At 42.9% G+C, this 14,930-nt stretch overlaps 2 protein-coding genes, 1 long non-coding RNA gene and 3 other non-coding genes across 6 annotated transcripts in view; 3 read left to right on the top strand and 3 right to left on the bottom strand.

Annotated features, from left to right (window-relative positions):
- Positions 1-2,277: 2,277 nt before the first annotated feature.
- On the top strand, positions 2,278-4,799 carry LOC6587704 (larval serum protein 1 beta chain). The gene is made up of 2 exons (XM_026984471.1): positions 2,278-2,502; positions 2,574-4,799. The coding sequence occupies exons 1-2, from the start codon at positions 2,293-2,295 to the stop codon at positions 4,725-4,727; spliced, it is 2,364 nt and encodes a 787-aa protein (XP_026840272.1). The 5' UTR covers positions 2,278-2,292; the 3' UTR covers positions 4,728-4,799.
- Positions 4,800-4,945: 146 nt separating this feature from the next.
- Positions 4,946-5,111, bottom strand: LOC6587690. The gene has a single exon (XR_047826.2). It is a non-coding gene; the product is annotated as a U1 spliceosomal RNA (small nuclear RNA).
- A 1,863-nt stretch (positions 5,112-6,974) lies between these two features.
- Positions 6,975-7,140, bottom strand: LOC6587662. Its single transcript, XR_047825.2, has one exon. It is a non-coding gene; the product is annotated as a U1 spliceosomal RNA (small nuclear RNA).
- A 968-nt stretch (positions 7,141-8,108) lies between these two features.
- On the top strand, positions 8,109-8,273 carry LOC6587655. Its single transcript, XR_047824.2, has one exon. It is a non-coding gene; the product is annotated as a U1 spliceosomal RNA (small nuclear RNA).
- LOC113564940 lies at positions 8,132-9,155 on the top strand. Its single transcript, XR_003408391.1, has 2 exons — positions 8,132-8,669; positions 8,723-9,155. It is a non-coding gene; the product is annotated as an uncharacterized LOC113564940 (long non-coding RNA).
- Positions 9,138-14,930, bottom strand: part of LOC6587682 (protein pellino) — a 36,143-nt gene continuing 30,350 nt past the window's right edge. The window contains exons 3-9 of the mRNA XM_026984474.1: positions 12,402-12,633; positions 11,525-11,716; positions 11,269-11,457; positions 11,105-11,203; positions 10,887-11,040; positions 10,632-10,809; positions 9,138-10,535 (exon numbers count right to left, since the gene is read on the bottom strand). Coding sequence (XP_026840275.1) covers positions 10,409-10,535; positions 10,632-10,809; positions 10,887-11,040; positions 11,105-11,203; positions 11,269-11,457; positions 11,525-11,716; positions 12,402-12,633 — 1,171 coding nt within the window. The 3' untranslated portion in view covers positions 9,138-10,408. The remainder of the gene's footprint in view (positions 10,536-10,631; positions 10,810-10,886; positions 11,041-11,104; positions 11,204-11,268; positions 11,458-11,524; positions 11,717-12,401; positions 12,634-14,930) is intronic.

The raw sequence follows: 14,930 nt of genomic DNA, 5'->3' as shown, positions 1-14,930 counted from the left end.
AAATCCGTCAATATAGACACATTAGTCCACTGGTGCTATTTTTTTCGGCGCAGCTGTATGTGTGCATGCGTGCGAGTAGAGTGTCCACTGTGCTGCTAGGAAAGGAGGATAGAGGGATAGAGAGAGAGAGAGAGGAAGTGGGAGCCTGATCGGCTCGGTTGAGGGGAACGATCTTTTTGTACATTTACGAGTATGGAATTCTACTTTTTTACATGTATACTTATTAAATTTACTTATACATCTACATCTCTAGCGTCGAAACGGTGTAATTTTTATAGAAACTACAAGTACAGTACGACTACAGAAACTAAGTTACGAAGAATCGAAGCCGTTTGCACGGCGGTTCCAAGTAAAGTGTATGCCGACAATAAATACGCATCTACACAATGACAATAAATTGTAATGCAAATATGAAGATGATACAATAAATCAAATCAGATAAACCTTAGCAGGGCCGCAACTGACGCCCATTGGACTTGTACAATAGGATTTATAATATACTATATACTATTTATTAAGACATAAGGAATGGCAGAGGCAAATGCAATTTGTATGACAATAAAAAAATCTACAGATATGTGAACTTTCGAGGAAGTCGTTGGCCGGACAATACAATAATTTTACACAATTTGAATGTACTGAGACGAACTAAAGAGCGAAAAACCAATGGGAAAACTATGTTATTTAATGCTACTAACTACTGTGGTGCTTCTTGTAACGATATTAGGATGATCTGACACACACACACAAACACACACATACACACATACACAAATGTAACTTATGTAAATCCCTGACCTCTCCAGGACAGACCCCTCTTTGGATGGGCGATACAGTTTTTGTTATCAGATGGTTTTCCTGTAACTTTTTTAACTATATTTGCATAATTGGTGTTTTTATATAAGCAAGATATACATACAGACACAAATACATAATATAGGAGAATATGTTTACAGTCAGCGATGTGTGTTTATAAAGTTAAGGCGGAAAGACCCGACTAAGAAAGTGCGACAATACCCAGAACCCATACGGGGCTCAGACAAATAAACATGCTGGATGCTTTAGAAATATGTGGCATGGCATTAAATGTAATATTATTAACTGAAAATAAGGTACACCTTTTTGATTGTACTTTGGGCCCTCGAGCTCCATACATAAATATAGAAAGATCCCATTTTGAACCGTAATCGTATATGAACTAACTTTTATTACAAGTATGAGTGTATTAACAATAATGGACACTAATGTTTGTTAAGTTTCTGTTGTGCTTCTCCTTTTTGGTTTCCCCTCTGAGGGTCAGTGGAAAGTCCCATAATTTGAGGGATGGATCGATTTGATATTGAAATTAGCGATGGATCAGGGCGTGGTTTGTAATTTAAATTGATTTTTGTATAGTTAAAGCAGCGAAGCGCACAAGAGTCCAATAAAACAAGAAGAATGAAGAAGAGAAATGTGAGCGATAGCGATAGCGAAGCAGGAGATAAGCGAATCACATATGTACTCTATAAATAAATTCATACATTTATATTCAAATTGATATGCATACATAGATACATTAAATTAAACAGTAAATCAAAAGGTAATCAATGCGAAAACAAAGAATATCACACTAAAGATTACACTCAAGCAAATATGAAAATTTCCATGTCGATTATAACTTAACATCTACTTACTTAGATAGCAACATTTTTCTGCATTACCTAAGAAAAGTACTTTCATTACAAACTACAAATAAAATCAAAATAAAGAAAACGAAATCCAAAATAAATGAAGCACTCCCCTATTTATTGAATGAAAATGCATGAAATATGATGGGGAAATAAAATCTTGAAATAAAGATCGAAATGGGAAGCAGCTTCAGTAAATTAAAAAAGATTTTACAGATCTTCTAACCAATAACAAAATTGCATCGAATTTATTTTCGGCTCGCGGCACCCGGATTTGTTGTTGGTCTTATTGTTAATTTTAATGGCTTTCTTGATTGCAACTGCAGATGCCCCTTGACGACAACCTGGATGGCTGATAAGCCACAGGCCGGCTAGCTGACGACTGTTGCGGAGCTCTGCCTGAAACAGATGGTCAGACCACCTGAGATAGACTTGGCGACCCTGAACTTGCACTGAACTGCACTCAGCTGGTATCATCATCAGGCCAGATATGGGTGGGTGTGCTTTGGGGTATATAAGCAGCGGCAGTGGCCGGAGAAAGGCAACAGTCTTTAGGCATTGGATCCATTCAGTGTGTCTAGTCCGGAGCAGTTGAAAGTTGAGTGTGGTCGAAGGAGTCGTCAAGATGAAGATTGCCATTGCATTTTTGGCCCTCGTGGGTCTGGTCGCCGCGGCCAGTTTCCACCAAACGCATGAGGTGAAGATCGCCGACAAGGGATTCCTCGTGAAGCAGAAGTTCCTCTTCGAGGTGGTCTATCGCATCGAGGATCCCCTGATGTTCGAGGATATCATCAAGCTGGGCGACAAATTTTACTTTGATGAGTCTTACTACACCGTGAGTGCTTGGAGCAGAGTCCTTTCTGCAGGGTCGTCTCTAATGCCACCCCGAAATTTCACCCCCCACAGCACTACGACTTCTACATGAAGAAGTTCTTCGAGGCCTACAAGATGCACTCCCTGCTGCCCAAGGGCGAGTTCTTCGGCCAGCTGGTGAAGTCCCATGCCAAGCAGGCGCGCGGCCTCTTCAACTTCTTCTACTACGCCAAGGACTGGGAGACTTTCATGCACAACGTGGCCTGGGCCCGCATGCACGTGAACGAGGGCATGTTCGTCTACGCCCTCACCCTGGCAGTGATCCATCGCGAGGACTTCCACGGCCTGATGCTGCCCTCCATCTACGAGATCTTCCCGCAGTTCTTCTTCAACAGCAAGTTCGTCTACGAGGCTGAGAAGTTCGACTACGAGATGTGGATGAAGATGACTATGTACGAGAAGGAGTATCTGGATGTGTACTTCAAGGGCCACGAGCACGGCAATATGTACCAGTACGGCGACTATATGTACATGAAGGACTTCAAGATGTGGCAGTGGTGGAAGCTGATGGGTCTGGGCGAGCACTGGTACAGCGAGGACAAGTTCATTCTGCGCGAGAACATCTACGAGTTCAACCAGGACACCAAATGGCTGGCCATGATGAAGGACGTCAAGGTCTGGTGGATGCCAGTCGACTACACCCGCGACCTGGATCTGTACAACGAGGAATCGAAGCTGTCCTACTTCACCGAGGATCTGGGCTGGAACGCATACTGGTACTACCTGAACATGGATTACTCCTTCTTCCTCGACGGAACCACCTTCGACCTGAAGAACGATCGTCGCGGCGAATGGTGGCTGTACAACGTCCACCAGCTGCTCTCCCGCTACTACATGGAGCGTCTGTCGCACGGATTCGGCGACATTCCCGAGTTCTCCTGGTACCACCAGATCGAGATGGGCTACGATCCCCAGATGATCTACTACAACGGCATTGGCTTCAGCTACCGCAAGAACTACTACGAGATGGAGACCTACGGCAACTTCGAAATGCTCGACAAGATCACCGGCTTCATGAAGCGCATGCAGGACATCATTGAGCTCGGTTACTACAAGACCACGGACGGCCACACGATCGATCTGCGCAAGCCCGAGTCCATCGAGTTCATTGGCAACCTGATGCAAGGCAACATCGATGCCATGGACAAGATGTTCTACCAATTCTGGTACATGCTGGCCCATATGTACTTCGGCGATGTCGACTACCACCAGATGGAGGTCTACCCCAACGTGATGCTGAACTTCGAGACGATGATGCGCGATCCCATGTACTACATGTTCTACAAGTCGATCGCTTCGATCTACTTCAAGTTCATGCACTACCTGCCAAAGTACACCAAGGAGCAGCTCCTGATGCCCGGTGTGACCATGAAGCACGTGGAGGTCAGCGATCTGACCACCTACTTCGATCTGGTTGACTTCGATGTGACCAACATGCTCAACGACAAGATGATCTTCCACGACGGCAAGTTCGTCTGGGACAAGTCGCTGTATGCCCGCCAGATGCGTCTTAACCACAAGCCCTTCACCTACACCTACACCATCGAGTCCGACAAGGTCGAGAAGGTTGTGGTGCGCGCCTTCCTGGGACCCAAGTTCGATGAGTTCGGAAAGATGATTTCCCTCACCGAGAACCGCATGAACTTCATGGAAGTCGATGAGTTCTACTACGACCTGAAGGCCGGCAGCAATGTGATCACCCGCAAGTCCAACGACTTCTACTGGACCGTCAAGGATCGCACCACCTACACCGAGCTGTACTACTACGTGATGATGGCCTTCGACGGCAAGTATGACTTCCCTCTGGACATCAGCGAGCCCCACTGCGGCTTCCCCGATCGCCTGGTCTTGCCCATGGGCTGGAAGAAGGGTATGCCCATGCAGATGTTCTTCATGGTGATGCCATACAAGGCCCCCAGCCACGAGCAGTTCTCCACCTTCGACTACACCTACTCCTGCGGCATTGGCTCCGGAGCCCGCTTCGTCGACAGCATGCCCTTCGGCTATCCCTTCGACCGCCAGATCGATGAGTACGAGTTCTTCGTGCCCAACATGTACTTCAAGGACGTGACCATCTTCCACACCGACACCATGGAACCCTACTACAAGTACAAGGGCTACACCAACTACGGCCACTTCGACTACACCTTCTTCCGCGACTACTACACCAAATACTTCAAGTTGTAAGCGGTGTCTGCGCGGCCTGGCCTGGTGCCGGCTACGATGGCGAACACGGAACGAACCTTCTTCTGATTTGATGAAAATCACATTTTAGCTCTTAAGTCTTGCAAAAAGTCAAATAAACTTTCGAAAAACGCAAACTATTTAGTTTTTGGTCAACAACTAAGGTTCAAAAGTGCTTAACCCATGCATTTCGCTGTCCTGTTCTGATATTTATTTTAAATGTCGGGACGGCGCGAACGCCATTCCCGGCTACCAAAAATTACACGCACGAGTTATTCACATTAGGAATAATCGCAGAGGTCAACTCAGCCGCAGTGCAATGGCCAAGCCTCACTCCGGAGGAACACGCCTTGGTGATCACGGTTAACCTCTACGCCAGGTAAGTATGCTTTCCTCTGCATTGGTCTGGGGTATCCTTAAAGTCCTGACCTGAAGCTGTTGGGAATTACAAGCCTTGAATGGAAAAAAACACTCCACCATCGGCATTGAGAAAAAGGAGCAAGAGTTCGTATGACCAGAATAGTTTGCTTAGACTGAGAATAGAATGGAATATTAGCGGCAAAGGCCGCGGCTCTACATTACACTAAATGGTTTATTGAACGGTCGCAAGGAAAATAACCTGCACTGACCAGATATAACAATGTTTTTTTTTTAAGTTTGTAGATCTTTTAACGGAGACTGACGGACACGAACTGTGTCTCTTTTTCTGTATTCTTAGGAGTGTGTAGGAGAGACAGAGAGTGAGTAAGCGCATGGAAGGATTTGCCGTAATAATCCGATCTGATCCAAATTCGGCAATCTAGTAGATAAGGTCCTTATCTATGTTTCTGCGTTTTTTGATGAGGCCGAAATACACTTGTAACAGTGTGCTATCATAGGAGTCTGGTTACAAATTTTGGTTGCTCCAGCCTTAATAGTCTCTAAAAACTGGGCGTCAAACAAGATAAATAAATTCCGGCTGGGCCAAATAAAATAGCATCGACGAATCTATATTACCGAAACGAGACTTATCGTTCCTCGATCGGAGGTCTTAGAGAATATTGGAAATCTTAATCTTAGCCCTAAGGCCGCCTGCTACGCAGTCTCCGCTGCATTAATCTGCTTACGTGGCTCACGCGCGGGTTTAAGCCTTCTTATACCACGAGCTGTTGTTGGGCTCCTCTTGGGTGTTCCGTTACGAGACGCGGCATGTAGCATTTATTTGTAGCTTAAAGCATTTGGTCTTCTTGAAGATCAGAAACGAAATGCAGATGGCATAGCACCGGGCTGGATCGGATAGCTCCAGCTATCGGAGACACTTCGTTCTGGGTGTTACACACACCCAAAAATACAATACACAAATACAAAAAAGAAAATAAACCACATAACGACTCTAAATATTTAGTTGTACTTAGTAGAGTAGAGTAGAGTACTTCATCGAATTGTTACAATTATTCATCATTGGTCAAAAGAAAAACAAATCAACCTTTGTTGGATACCAAAAATACTTGAAGAGTTCTTCTTTAGTGTTCGACCCATAATTGTCACGGCTATGATATGACCTCATAATATATGTAATATTTACAGAAGTCAGGGTTAAGGTGGCTATCCTCAGAGGTATTCTCAAATGTAGGTCTAGAACTAGTTGGGAATACAAAGATTTGCAGACGGTAATAATGAAGGTTGAGTTGCAAATTGGGTTTAACGGCTCTCTTTCTTTAGCTCTCTTCGCACTCGCATCGCCATGTGCAATCAATTAAGCGACTTTAAGAGATCTCTTACACCTTGTACTGACATACTTTCTTACAGAACTGGGCGCCTTATTTCCAGTAAAATGTGAATTTAGGCCTTGAACAAGGCCAATCTGTGTTTTTAAATATATAAACATATATTTAAGTACTTATAGATTAAGTTAGGCTAAGACACTTATCCCGATTTCGGTCAGTAAGCTGTGATGACGTGGCAAGAGTCGTTGCCACTTGCTACTCCTTATATAGAAGTTTTCCATAGATTCTTCTTTTGCACAAAACAGCTTCTGCTGAAATCGTTGCGCGAAGCAACATCCCTTCTTTTACTTAGTTTTCCGGTTGCTGTCCCCCTAGATCGGCTGACTTAATCCACATCAAGTGAATCTTTTAAACAGATCCATGATGTATGTCATGATACATATGAAAGTCTTTCAACATCATTCTGGAGAACGGATAGACTAAATCAATTTTGATTGTACTCTAACTCTACTCTATTGCCAATGGTTCGATATTTATTATTTATGTCGGGACGGCGCGAACGCCATTCCCGGCTACCAAAAATTACACGCACGAGTTATTCACATTAGGAATAATCGCAGAGGTCAACTCAGCCGCAGTGCAATGGCCAAGCCTCACTCCGGAGGAACACGCCTTGGTGATCACGGTTAACCTCTACGCCAGGTAAGTATGCTTTTCTCCGCTCGACAGCAGGGTTTCCTTGCCCCTGTGGCTAGAACTGGTTGGGAATTATAAGGCTTATCCAATGCTGCCAAAGTATTTTGAGAGTTTTATGATATTTAATTTAGAAAGCAAGCTAATTTTGTTTGATAGTTGTTATCATTGTATTTATATTTACCCAAAATAAAGTGTGAATGGTGGTAAATGTATTGAAATTTGTTTTTGTACATATATGTGTGTATGTGTGGTGCAGTCTTTCAAAGTAGGTGATAAAGTCGCATACAGCATACATTGTTTGTTTTCAGTTTTTCGTTTTAGACAGACATGATTTATTTATAGAACAATATCACTTAATTGTATTGCATGGCTATAAATGTACTTTGAAGAAAAAACCCAAAGCGTGGAGCAGCTCAATAAAGATAGAATTGTTTTTGGTTATCTGTTTCAAGATTCCGCCAGAATGTAAAATTTTTTTGTTTTTTTTTGTACTCTCTCTTCTATGGAAGTTGTTGAATTGGTCTGGCCCTGATATAGGATGATATATGATATGAGCATCAATAGACCATTTTCTTATTTGGGCATATAATATGCAGATTCAAAATTTACCCAAGGGAGGAGGGAACGGCTTCATTAGGGGTTCACTCCTGTCAACACTTCCGTTCGATTTTACTGCTGTACGTTCGTAAAAAATCAAAAATTCAAATACAATTTCGCAGAATTGAAAAAAACAGGAAAATTTCGCAAAATCGAAAAAACAGGAAAATAATCAAGAATCATCTTTAATAAAAATCAGCTTGTCATGACTGGGGTTTGAACTCAGGTCCGAAAGAGCGCAGACTAACACATCAGCAGCCGAGGTGTTGCATACTTTTGGGGTTAGTTTGCAGTTTCCGACTCCATACAGTTTTCAGTGCTTTATAATTCCCAACTGGTTCTAGCCGCCGCGACATGGAAAATCCGTTGCCGAGCAGAGCAAAGCATACTTACCTGGCGTAGAGGTTAACCGTGATCACGAAGGCGGTTCCTCCGGAGTGAGGCTTGGCCATTGCACTGCGGCTGAGTTGACCTCTGCGATTATTCCTAATGTGAATAACTCGTGCGTGTAATTTTTGGTAGCCGGGAATGGCGTTCGCGCCGTCCCGACATTTTACAATAAATTTAAATGGCTGAGAAAACATTTTATTTTCGTTTTCTACTGCAACTTGAATCGTCTGGCCTGAGTTCAAATCCCACTCATGACCAACTGATTTTAGTGGCTTATTTTTAAATTTTGGCCAAAAATTAAATTTTTTTCTGCTGTTTTTGAAACCGAAACTAAATCTTTCGCTATGAAAGCCGCCTGAACAAGGGAACATTCTGATGAATCGAGATTTTCTACGATAGAAGGCAATGGATTCCATCACCATATTATTATTAAACTTCATTCTAGGCAGTCAACACTAAATAATGCTCCAATGACTCTAAGAAACTAGCGACCTGACTTGAATGGATGGCACAGGAATGGTCGGCGTTTGTTTGGACTTCAGGCTTTGAGGCTCAGGTATGTATTTGTGAGATGATCGAAAATCAGAAAATCAGCTTTAGAATTCCCAGCCCATGTCCTCCAGTTAGAGCAGAAGACGATCCATTGAAGCCAGTGCTCTGTGGACGAGAGACTGAGTCTTTCTTCCAATCTATTAGTTCCTAATAGAGAGGATTGCTTGGCAGGACTCCTCGTGCCACAAGTTAAGCGGAACGAACGGATCTTGGTGGATGAATGCCTTAAAAGCAAGCATGGTCCATGGTCCTACGATTCGGAAATGTTTCAAACGTCTCGGAACTTATAATAATTTCGAAATATGTCCAGCGGTCCAGAGAAAACAATCTCAAGGGAAACAGCATCCCATCCCCATAGTTTCTTCAATCAATTAAACACATCGGTTATGCATCATGAATTCAAGGAATTCTTTTGTCCACCCACAATCGAAGACTATGCTTTCCCATTAATCAATAAACACTCGTTCTGTTGTTTGTTTTTTTTATCGTGGATGTGTGTATTGCTAGAAAGTTATTTTACATTTTGTATTTATTATGAACTATTTTGTTGTTGGTTTTGTTTTGTTTGTTTCTCGTTTTTTTTTTTTTGCTAGCGCAATGCTGCGGCGCAACACTCGATGAACACACAAGAGTGTTTAATGCATACAAAATAATAATAATAATACAAATAATCGTAATACATAATAATAAGATGTAAGATTAATTAACATAGTAATGCATAATGCGATTTGGGCAGAAAATGAAAGAATAACCCACACACACACTCGTACATCGCAGCAGATAAATATAGATAGAGATATACGTATATATATATAGATCTGGACATACATATGCATGTGTGAATTCATTACGGATCGTACTAAATGCGTTACATTTTGTTTTTGTTTTTGTTTCGTTTTTTTTTGTTTTTACTTTTTGACAGAGTTTTGAAACTGTACATGTTGTTATATGCTATTTAGAATATGCTTTACCGCACCTAGCACTTTGATCGAGTCAAATGCCGGCTTATAATTGTTCTGGGGCGCATTCCCCACTCCCCACTCCCAACTCCCACTCCCTTCTATATGTAAGCTCTAGATTTGGTGAGAAATACATAAATGTTTGCTTGTGTGTGGCTGCTTATGGTTTGGATTTGCGAATAATTGGATTTAACGATTACAACTTCAAAATTGTTTTTTGTTTGTTTTCTTATCATTTCGTTTTTTGTTTTTTTTTTGTTTTTGTACACAATTATAGACAATTAATGATCCTTATATATCTGCGATTTACATTCAAATGCTTTTCCTATGCTCTCAGTGCTTTCTCCTGTCTGCCTGCCGCCGATCGCTGCCTGAATTAATTCAAAATAATTTATACAAACATCAGAGTTGAACATGCAATTCAAAGGGGGAGCCGGGTAGGCGGGTAGGCGGGTAGGGGTTTGGCAAACATAATCCAGCAATTAAAGAGCAGCAGCAATCGAAACAAATCAAAAATCAGAGTTGCAGTCACAGCAAAGGCAAAGGCAAAGCCAAATGCAAATACAAAATACAATCTTTTGCTTCGCTTTGCTGCTTTTCAATTCAGTTAGCAGAAATCGGGTTCGGTTTCGGTTTCGGTTTCGATTTCAGTTTCCGGTTAATATTAATTAATGGTAATAAATAAAGCCTAGTTTTAATGCCTGCTTCAAACTTGGACATCTTTTCAATTACTACAAATATCTATATAGACGTAAATACAATTGTTTATCATGTATATTTATATTTAATCTAGATTATCCTGGAATATTAATTTAATGTAGCCAGTCGCGCCATCCAACGGCGTCGCACAGAAGGGACAAACAGCCTGAAAGCCATTGGTGCCGTGCGGTATCTCAACATTAGCCCAGTATCTGGAACACACACAGAACAAAAGGATTAGTAAAGCCAATGATCAGCGGGGGGAAACTCTCGGTCTCTGTCGATCTCGATCTCGCTCTCGCTCTCACTTGACAGTTTTCTCAGTCGCCATGTGTCCGCATGGATTGAATGCATACGTTGGGGCCCCCACGTCCACATAGAAGGCCGGCTCCAGGCCCATGCAGAGGGTGACCACGGGACCCAGCTCCAGGCACATGGGACAGCGGCGAGCGCCAGTGTTCTCATCCTGACCCCAGTCGTGATGACCTGCAGCACAGACAGAGAGAGAGAGACAATTAGTTTGGTGGAAAGACGGGAGAGAGACGGGAGGGGACTCCGCTTACCCTGCACATGGCCGCAGTTTAAGTACACATAAGGCTGATTCACCTGATCACTAATGTTTACTTTGCGTGGTATGACCAGCGTGTTGAGCCCCACCGGGCACTGTGGACGACCGGCATTGATGGCATCGATAAGTTTCTCCAAATCGTGTTTGGTCTGCGGAGACAATTCAAGTTTAAATAAACCCTATCTAGAGGGGGGAATCCCAGTGGCCCCTTACCGGCGAGTGTTGCAAGCCCTCGGCGGAGCGCCAGAGCAGCGTGGCACCGCAGAGATCAATAAGTGTGCCATCCTGCAGGATGTTGCATTCGTCATAGACCTACAAGGGCAGACACAGATTAATCAGGGATATGCGAAAGGGCTGAAACTGCTAGAAATACTTACCGGTTGACCCTTTTGCTGGGCCGAACGCGACTCGCGCAGGCTAAAGACATCCCCACCCACGGAACACTCACGCCAGAGGCCGCACTTGGCATTGCCGCCACAGAAGGATCCTTTGGGATGCATGATCAGCACACCGTTGGTGGTCAGGCCATCGATTTCCACATTATCCTGCCACTTGGTTGCCTTTTCCTGGTGCCGAGAAACGGGAAAACTCATTAGTTATTTGTAGTGCCTCGACTGCTGCACAAGCACTCACCCCGAGGAATATGTTTCTGCTTGAATCAAAGCCGGCGGCAAATATTCTCGACTTGGCGGGCTCACACCGATTGACCAGGATGCGGCACGCAAACCGGGAGATTGTGCTCTGCATCACCTTGGCGTCCTTCTTATCGCCCGGCAGCGTATCCATCACAACAAAATCGATGGGGGACTCTGAGGAGCGTCCCACCTGCAGGAGGAAAAGGAGTGAAGGAGAGACGAGAGAGGGGGGCATTACTGGGTTGTTTTCTATCTGGCAATTTATCATTGTGCAAACAAATGGCGAATCATACGATATTGGCATTACACTTCAGGCCAATAAGAAAGCGATACTTTGGCCTCGTATAAATATTGAATGCCGTTCTGTCTGTCTGTCTGTTCGAGTAAAACTTTTGACCTTTTGGCCAGGCTGAAAGGTGGCGTTTATGAGTCCATAAAGCGTGCGTATAGCACCTCTGTATATCCCTTTTCAGTAGCGACACTAAACAAATATAAAGCAAGGACGGGGACCCGCAGTTTATGTTCTCTTAGAGTTTCGTAACGTCAAAACTGTGTATTTTGTTTTTGCACTCTCGGCAACTCTTTTTTGCACACGAAGCAACAATAGGAAGGGCCTCTTGCTTTATACTATAAATAAATGGTCAAAAAAATGCTATAAATAATCCTCCAAGTGGTAGTCCAAAGTCCATACCCCCTACATTCCCTGTTTAGGGGTTTGGGGCGCCCCAACACTTGAGGAAGCTCTAATTAACCCAAAGAACATTCATCAAAGTCATGGCACAAACGCTGGTGCCAGGGAAGATTAACATCCAACTGAAATCCCGTTCCCTAGGCGAAGGACTCCCCCTTCTTTCCATTGCGGGGTAAACACTCACCTGAAACATATCCGTTTCCATGTCCTCCTTGTACTCGACGATAACCGCCTGGTTGCGTGAGAGCGTGTACGAGATTGAATGCTGATTGGCATCCAGAATGGCCTTCGATGTTTGTGGCGACTGGACGATGTAGTGCTTTGAGCGCTTGACGCCGCTCGCCTCTGTCCGTTTGTGGAGCACAAATTTGGAGCGTCGTCGCCCGCGATCGCCCTGTGGCAAGTAGCCATTGTAGCTGCAACAGACAGAAAGAGACAGAGACAGAGACATGTAATGACTGTGTAGATAGCACAATTGGGGGCATGGGGCACTATTGCCCAACGCACAGCGTATGTTCATACTCGTATATTTCGTTTTTGGGTCAAGTTCTGTGGCTGTTTACACAATTAGTGGGGGGTTCCATGGCCCCCTCGCAGTTTTCTGCTTCCCATAGATAATGATTACCCACTCCGCTAATAACTCAAAAGAATCGCCCGCTAAGTTCTCTTCTTTATTCCACATTAGCCAGACCATAAATGTGTAATTACGGCTTTCGGCAAATGGGAATAATTATTATTGAGTCATGGCACAAGAAAGTGCCCATCAGCTGTTTGTCGATGACTCGACGGCGGGGCGATTGGGGCAACAGCACGATCGACTGATCCATGGAAGTGCTGCCTTAGGGGCTCCACAAACAAATCAAAGCGAAAATCTCACGAAATGCCAGTAGAACAAAGCCAATGACACACGTCTTACCATATTTCTGAATGAAATTTGAAATTTTGAGATGGAAAACCCTTCTGCCAGATCCTGTTAAAAGGCGCCTGAAGCCTGTTTGGGCTATTTTCGGCAGAAATGGATACAGAAACACAAAATTTTAACGAAACAATCGCTGAATACCGATGTAGGATCCTTAATATTCGTCCTTGAAGAACATGCGATGCATCATATGATAGTCGCCATAATTGAATCATAGATCAAGATTTTTTGATATGGTATGGTAATAAACCACTTGATTCAAAAAATAATATTAAATATTATTTTTTTTTTAATAAAAGTTACGGAATAATTCTTAATTGTATCTCTTAAAAACATGTAAAACCAGATTAAGTTGCCACGAAAAGTAGTAGTAAACTTGTTTACAACAAAATATAAACTTTCAACATGACAAAAATCTTTTCAAATACAAATCAAATATGATTAAAATTTTTTTTTCAATTTTTTTGATTAGTTTTATTATTATTCTTATTTTATTATTATTATTATCGTGTTTTTTTTTTTTTTAATCAGAAATAGGTTTTATTTTTCGAATACAAATTGGGAAATATAAGTTTTTTTCCAATATCTCTAACTATGATAAAAATACGAATTTTAGTGTATTTTATATTGTCGTAAAATATTTCCTTCACATTGATTTATTAAGGTGTAATAAGCATTCATAATTCTTATTTCCGGTCCCTGGTTTAAGAACTCTGAATCAGAACTAGCTCTAGGGAGCATAATCAACTTTATTCACTGAAGAATTCATTGAAAGAAACCCAAAAATTCCATAAAATTCCATGTATTCAAGAAAACACCCACGATTCTTTGACTATTTTCCACTTAAGGATCATAAAGATGAGCTCTCCCCGAAGAGGAAGAGAGTTCTTTGGTAATAAACACATTCTACAAGAGTTTAAATGGATTGTATAGTTCAAAGTATCGATAATATTTGGAGAGCCATAAAATCCCCCAATAAATCCCTCTCTTTTTTGAACCTCTTCATCATAATTCTCTCCTTCAATCGGAGATGATCTCTGCTTTATATCGATACAATTTTATGATCAGACGGACACACATAAAATGTCAATATCACGTGTATTTGTTCTGAGAAAAGCCCCGAACCCCATGTTTCCCCCATTAAAAAAAAAAAAAAACATGATTTTTTTTAATTTCTATGAAATAATTTTGGATGGCATTCGTGATGTAAAGTTCTGAGAAGCGGTGGCTGATGGAATCTTTTGCGACTTTTGAATTATTATTTCACATAGTGTTTTGTTCTTTTTGGATGGGTTTTGGTGGACAAAACCAGCATATATCACTGACCCGACGACTTCCTCAATTTGGCTGCAGGGGAAGCTGCCGCAAAGACCTGACTGCGGGACCACACCATACGGGGATGATAAATGAGGAATTGATGGAGAACTATGTACATTACAATTCCAGAACTCAGAGAGCCCCCTGCCTTTGTCCCACAGGCAATTAAGAAGTGTTAAGACAGTGCAGCCACAGCGTCGAATGACTCAAAGCGCATTTGAGTTGGCCCGGATCTGGCTCTGGCTCTCGGTCTGGCTCTCGGTCTGGCTCTGCTTCTGGCCTCATCGTGAGTCACAGCAAACCGTCGAGCCGTTGGGTAATCAACGCAATGTCAAGCTCTTTGCTCGGCCAAGATTTACAATCATCCGTCCCAGCAGCCGGCCAGAGCCATCAATCTACTCTCCAGGCCCGGCCCGTGAGACACTGCTGCAGGGGCAGGGGCCGGGGCAGGGGCAGGGGCAGGGGCCTGCTGAGGCA

This window comes from Drosophila persimilis, unplaced genomic scaffold (assembly GCF_003286085.1).
Source record: "Drosophila persimilis strain 14011-0111.01,24,50 unplaced genomic scaffold, DperRS2 tig00000000-arrow-pilon, whole genome shotgun sequence".
Classification (NCBI taxonomy): domain Eukaryota; kingdom Metazoa; phylum Arthropoda; class Insecta; order Diptera; family Drosophilidae; genus Drosophila; species Drosophila persimilis.
The sequence above is the reverse complement of the archived record's forward strand: the minus strand, read 5'-3'. Positions and strand labels throughout refer to the sequence as shown.